This window comes from Anarrhichthys ocellatus, unplaced genomic scaffold (assembly GCF_004355925.1).
Source record: "Anarrhichthys ocellatus isolate YVR2014 unplaced genomic scaffold, GSC_Weel_1.0 scaffold14, whole genome shotgun sequence".
Lineage (NCBI taxonomy): Eukaryota > Metazoa > Chordata > Actinopteri > Perciformes > Anarhichadidae > Anarrhichthys > Anarrhichthys ocellatus.
Window position 1 is genome coordinate 5325651 of NW_022280044.1, and position 6817 is coordinate 5332467.

The window sequence follows — 6817 nt, forward strand, 5'->3', positions numbered from 1 at the left end:
AGAGAGAGAGAGAGAGAGAGAGAGAGAGAGAGAGAGAGAGAGAGAGAAGTGTAATGTACAACATCATATATACACTGCAGCTTGGACTGCATCTAGAGTTGAGGACCAGTCCTAAAGAGGTGACTTTTTAATATAAGGGTCAAGTCATACAATCAAGGGACAAAGAGAAGAGGTCGGGGTGTTGTAGGTTCACCATACTTTGGGGGGAAAGCCGTTTTCTCTCTCGACATTAACTAAAACTGTTTTTAAAAACTACAGTTTGCTGCCAAGCCAGCGTATCTCAGTGTGAAACAGTATTATTACAGTATGTTTACAGTTTTTAAGGTGTACAGTACAGAAAAAAAGTCCTACAATCTACTGCACAGGCCTCCCATGACAATTGTCTGTTCACAGCCAATAATGTGGTTCCTGTGGGGCTGAGTATATAGCATCCAAAGTTACAGCAAGTATACCACACCACAGTCCGTGAGTCTATGTAGCCTCCAAACATGAACCATAATATTGTTTAGTCCGTGCCCTCTTCCCCCTGCCGCCCCCCCCCACCCCCCCTCCCCGAGGGAGAAAAGCGAGCACATGTATCCCCCAAACTCACTGTAAACGAGACAGCAACTTTGGTTACAGTTTCTTCTTTTTTCTGGAGATTTTTCTTTTCATTAAAAAACAAGTCCTTTTCCGCAGGGCAGCACAGTCTGTCCTAAGCCTGGGTCCCGATCTGCTCTTCTATGTCAGTATCTTTCCATTTTAGACGGTTTTTAAAATCCACAGCTACTTCATGATATTCCTTCCTTTAGTGAGAAGCAGGGGTAGAAAGACAGTGGAATCCGAGGTGATTTTGCATAAATAAAAAAAATAAAAACGAAAAAAAAAAAATAAAAATAGAAGAGGACAGTCAGTTTTTTGCTCTTTTCACTCACACGCAACAGACACACGCACGCACACAAAGAAAAGGGGTGAGGGTGAGAGGGAACGGACAGAGGCAGAGCTGAAACCTCCCCACGGCTGTCATGACTGGCCAATCAGAAACAGTACGTCACAGATCACTTGGGACACCAGAGAGTTCATAAGTGGGGACACCGAGATGTCCAGTAGCCGCGACTCGTACAACGTGAACTCCGAGTGGTTCTCCTCCACCTTAGCCAGCGCGTGCAGGGCCCGGGCCGCCCGCCGCATCATGTCCACGCTGGTGGGCTCAAACTGAGGTCCTCCCTGCATTTGTAGCAGGGAGCTCTGGCTCTGCTGGTACTGTGTGGCAGCTAGGCTGTCCTCCAGGAAGCCCAACAGGTTACCCACGCTGCCTTTCTGCACAGCGATTGACCGCGCCGCTAGGCCGTCGCCCTGGGCCAAGTTGGCCAACAGCACGACGGCCATTTCTCGGCAAACGGCCACTTTGCGTTCGCCGACCAAGCGCACCAGCGAGCCGTACAGCTTCTCCAAGCGGCTGAAAGGCGGCGTTGCCAGTATGAGGTCGACGTTGTTGTCCTGGATGCTGAGCTTGCTGAGGGTCTCGAGGACCAGTCTCTGGGGGGAAAGCGAGCTGTGGGGCCCCAGCGTGGGGAAGGGGTCCAGGGCCTCCGCTGAGGGGCAGACCGCCCAGTGGAGCAGGCCATCCAGCAGCGGCAGGCATATACTCTCCGGATAGATAGAAAGGTCCAGCTGGCCCGAGATGTTCGCCAGAGTGACGAGGCAGTTCTCCCTCAGCACCTCGAGGCAGTCCCACCACCACTCGTCTCTCTCGCAGCTAACGCCCTCGTCTTCCTCTTCCTCCTTCTCATAGGTGACCGGGGCCTGTTTGCGTTCGGGGTGCCTGTGGTGGAGCAGCACCAGGCGGCCCAACAGCAGCAGGAGGCCCGGGTGTTTGGACATCTCCAGGTCGTTACTGGGAACGAATGAGAGGCTGCGCACTATGTTGGAAACGCAGATGCAGCGCCGAGCTAGCGAGTCCTGCCAGTCCGACAGGGTGCTGAGCGGCGTCTCGTCCTTGCTGTGAGGCTCGTCCTCCAGGATCTTGATGTTGCGTCGGCTCTGCAGATCCGGGTTGATGCTGAACAGGTACTTGCCGTTCTCTTTCTGCTCTGCCGCGCCTCCGCGAACCACTTCCTCTGTGACCGACCCTGGGCGGGCGGATAGTACATCGTCGATCGTGGCAGTGACTGGTGCGCCAATGGGAAGAGGAGGAGGGGTCTTCTCCGCTGGAGATTTCTGGGGTTCAGAAGACTCGGGCAGCTGCTGCCGAGGTTTATTCTCCCCATTGGACTTGGATTTCTCCGGGTTTTCCGTCACAGTCTCGGTCCCCTGGACCTTCTTGCGGCTCTCGGTTGCCGTTGGCTTGCGTTTCCGCTGCTTGAGAAGGTCCATCCGGCTCTCGAAGTGTGTCTGAATGTGCTCGGTAGTGTCACCGCCACCAATGCTCCAGTGTGTCAGGCCGCTGTCAAAGCTCTGCCGCTGCCCAAGCTTGGACGAGTGGTTCACCAGGAAGGGATTCTTCTTTCGCACCACCTTGATGGGGAGTTTATCAAACTTGCTAGCCTGCTTGGGCTTTTCCGAGTGGAGGTTGAGATCCTGGGAGGACCCTGAGGTAGAGGTATTGGGTTCCTTTGTAGAGGACTCCCTTTCCTTCTCCTCATCCTCGTCCTCTGAAGACATTTGTTTGTGTGAGCTCTCCTCCTCCTGTTTCACCTGGACCAGTGAGGGGGTGTCAGGATTGGCCTTAGCTTCCTCTACCTCCTCATCCTCCTCGTCCTCTTCGTCCACGTCCATGCCCTCGCCCTCAGGCATGAGGATGTCATCATCAGGATCCTCAGCCGCGTTGGGGTCTATGAGGGTGCGCTGGCCAGGGTCTCCCACTTCGTACTCCTTTAAGATGCCAAAGATCTCGATGAGGCAGCGTCTGAAGTACTCCACCACCAGCTCCAGGAAACCAGGCAGCTGAGAAACCAAAGGACAAGGGTCATCAAAACGATCCACATACAATGTGAGAAGACAAGTCATGTGCTGTTCGTGCAAATTTAACAGATGGCAGTTCGTGGAGCTTACCTGGCATAAGTTAAAAGTAGTAATGCTATTGTCATCATACAGTAAAATGTTAATGGTGTCCAAGGCCCAGGTGCTCTCCGCTAGTAAGCCTGACTTTAGTGACATCATGACTCTCCAAGCCTCAGGAGTGCCTGTAAAGAAAGACAAAAACTGAATGAATACAAGACAACTTGATCGTGATCAGTTATTACAGCTGGGATCTGTACCATCAGGATCAGCATTTATCACCTTGTTCTACTACTTACATTTAACTGCAGTCACTAAAGCACTTTGTTTAGTACATGTGCTTCTCTATTGAAAATACTGAGAGGCATGAAATAAAGGTTCTGTACCGATGTCTTTCATGGTGAGCCGTCTGCGAGGTTTGAGATGGGGTGGGGAGGCCTCCACGGAGCCAGGAGGGAAGGCCACATCTCGCCTGATCATGGGTTGCTGCACTGGGGCATGGCCGATGTGGGAGGCGGGTACCGGGGGTCCAGCTTTCTGCACCTTAATCCCTGGATGCATGTAGGGGGACTTGCTGGGTGACGTCCTGCTTTCCATGGGCCGGGGCATTGGCGTTGGGCTCGACACCTGAGGAATGTGGTTCTGGGACGTCTGGTAGGTGGATGGCAGGGGTCTGGTCATGGGAGGTCCAGAACCACCGGGGCCGAACGGCGGCTGCCGCTGGTTGACGTGGCCGGGCCACTGACCCTCGTGGTTCATGCGTTGGTCTGATGGCATCATCTCCTCTGAGCGGTTCATGCCGTGGTAGCCGGGGCCCTGGCCTGGTACAGGAGGTCCCTGTCTGTTGGGATAGTTAGGGTAGCCCATCTCATTGCGACCCTGCCACATTGGGCCCTGGGGGCCATCGGGACCCGAAGGCATGGGGCTTGACATCATTTGGGGAGGCATTGGAGACTGGGAGTTAGGGCCTGCAGATGACGGCACTCTATCCCGGCCAAAGGGAAAAGGGAACTGGTTCTGTGGGCCTGGTGGTCTGCGGTCCCCTCCAGGATATGCATTATACTGGTTATACATGTCCTGTTGGCCCTGGGGTCCCGAGGGCTGGGGTCCTGGCTGCTGCTGACCACTGTAGGGGACATTGTAGATTTCTCCCTCATGGCGCTTGGCAGGAGGGCCATACCCTCCATCAACAGGACGCTTGTAGTTCTGTCAGAAGACAAAATTCAGCATTATTAACAATTATAACAGAACCATGGCTTGCATCTCTTCCTTAGCATACCGGCACCTAGAGATAATTGTTCCTTTAACGCATATATATAAAAGAAAGTTGCAATAGGAGCACCGCAAATGCCGAACAAAATGTTCTTACCGGTTGCTGCTGTGGATACATTCCTGGCTGCTGATTTGGGTATGGGCCACCAGGGGGAGCTCCTTGGCCAGGGTACTGATTTGTATAAGATTCATGCCTGAAAACAATAACAAAAGTTCACACCATTACAATTCACTTTTCTTCTTTACAGTATATCCAGACAGTCCAATCCTTCAGTCATTCAAAATGATCACACTGGCAAAATTCCTTGAAACAACCAAATTTCTCCTTGAATACAGACCAATCGTGGCACTGATTGGGTACTGACCGTTGCTGTGGTGGAGGGCGGCTGGGCGAGTACATCCCTGTGTCGGCACCAGAAGGCATCATGTTGGGCTGAGGAGCTCCTGGTCCCATACTGCCGTCAGGGCCCATGCCTGGCTCCTGTCTGTGAACACAACAAAAAGCACTCATCAAAGACTTGTACACAAAAGGACAGTGAAATAGCACAGGCCTGATCCCAGTCTCGTCGAGCTCTTTATGAATGTTTTACAGATTTATACGATTATAAAATTGTGCAGAGCACGGGGAGTATGACGCAGTTTGTTTACCTCCTGTCGTATCCGTAAGGGTACGGTTGCCTCTGGCCCATCTGCATGTTACCCATGGGGCCTGGCGGACCTCTGTTATACTGCTCTCCCATCCCACTGTTGGGACCTGGCTGCATGAACTGCTCTCCAGCTTGAAGAAACAAAAGATGGCTGTAAGTTTTAGAATGGACAGAACTCCTGCAGCGTCCGATTCGCTGGTTTGGCTGTCGCTCACCTTTCCTCATGCCACCGAAGGGGTCCTTGTTGGACTCGTAGGGACCCATTCGAGCGATCATCTCGGGGCCACCCATCCCAGGCTGGTAGCCCTGTGAATTGGGAGTCATGGCGTTCCTTCTGGAAAACGCTGGGTCCACGCCATCCGCAAAGGGGTCCTGCAGATTAACGCTACTCCTACTGGAGGGAAGAAGGCGTGTTATTGAAATCTTGATTCTATTTCTTTATGCTTTGTTTTTTTTTTGGGGGGGGGATTATTGCACCTATTGACAATTTTAAGAAATGATAGCTACCGGGAGTCTATAACTATCTAACCTGTGTTGTAATATCTATATCAGATATGAGTTTTTTTTAGCATCCATAGATTTCAAGACATTCAAAACTTGTGTTTTTTAGGAGAAATTCATAATACTACATTTCATATAGTGTTTCCATGTTTTACTGCAGTCATTTAAATACATCAGTTAAACAATCATTTTCTACACCACAGGCTGGTTGGTTGTGTGTGTGTATCTTAACATTACATAACTTTTTCCTGTTTGTTGTACTCCATCTCCTGCTGCAATGATCCAACTCCACCACAGGGATCACTTTCATTTTATTGTGATTAATCCTGATACTGCTGACATCATAGAAAACGTGATATCGTTCCGTCTAACTCGTACCTGACGCCAGGCATTGGAGGCATTTGCGTGTGCGGGGTGGAGGCTGGGGTTGGGGGCTTCAGGTCTCCACCTTCTGCCATGGAACTACTGGTGGACTGAGGAGTCTGGGGTCCTTGCAGGGATCCAGAACCAGCTGCAAAACAACGATACACACACACACTGAGTGCTTGTAAACGACAAAAGTCCTCTGGGTGGAGAATCCAAAGACTCCAGAGAATTCAAAGAACATGCCCTCCTCCTCCTCCCTTCACTGCAGGAATAAAAGCGAGAGTTGATAGTCGATCGTGTGGTGGGATAGTGTTGTGGATAGGCTCAGCACTGCTGGGGGCTTTCAGGAACACATGCTGCTTTTTGGCAATCCTAAATCCCATTAAGAAATTCTTCAGCGCTGCACGGAGGGAAACAGTTTGTGTCAAGCTGGCTGCCTTTTGAGTGCACAGCCAGCGAAAATGTTGAATTTTCCAGCTCATCACAGCACCCCCCCCCCCCCCCCGCATCGCCACTTCCATCGCCCTCCTCCTCCTCAACCACCACCGGGCTCAGAGTCTCTAGGAAACAATGATCTAAACCCCGACTCTGACAGTTTACTCCCTGACCTGTGGAAGTGTGCATGAGAGTGAGTGATTGTTTGTATTGTGTGTGTGTGACATAGTAGTGCTCATCCTTAACTTCAGCTCAGGACTTCTCACTATTAGCACGCCAGTCTGATGACTCACAGGTTCCCATTCATTAAACTGGCGCACACACACACACACACACACACACACACACCAGGGTCACCGGCAGGTCAAATTTATTCACATTTTCTCACATCACCCTCTCGCCTCTCTAGCTCTCACACACACACACACACACACACACACACATTAGCCGGCTCCCCCCTCCCCCTCCGGGCAGGGATTTCCCTCTACTAAAGATGAAGGGAGGAAAGGGGGAGGATCTCATGAGGAGGGAAAAAATAGCATGGTTGGTAGAGAGAGAGAGAGAGAGAGAGAGAGAGAGAGAGAGAGAGAGAGAGAGAGAGAGAGAGAGAGAGAGAG

General features: G+C 51.4%; 1 protein-coding gene across 1 annotated transcript in view; it reads right to left on the minus strand.

The window, feature by feature from the left end:
• Positions 1–7: 7 nt before the first annotated feature.
• The window catches only part of arid1ab (AT-rich interactive domain 1Ab), a 52565-nt gene continuing 45755 nt past the window's right edge, over positions 8–6817 (minus strand). The window contains 8 exon segments of the mRNA XM_031853729.1: positions 8–2925; positions 3034–3164; positions 3366–4185; positions 4349–4445; positions 4617–4736; positions 4900–5029; positions 5114–5292; positions 5778–5910. Coding sequence (XP_031709589.1) covers positions 1003–2925; positions 3034–3164; positions 3366–4185; positions 4349–4445; positions 4617–4736; positions 4900–5029; positions 5114–5292; positions 5778–5910 — 3533 coding nt within the window. The 3' untranslated portion in view covers positions 8–1002.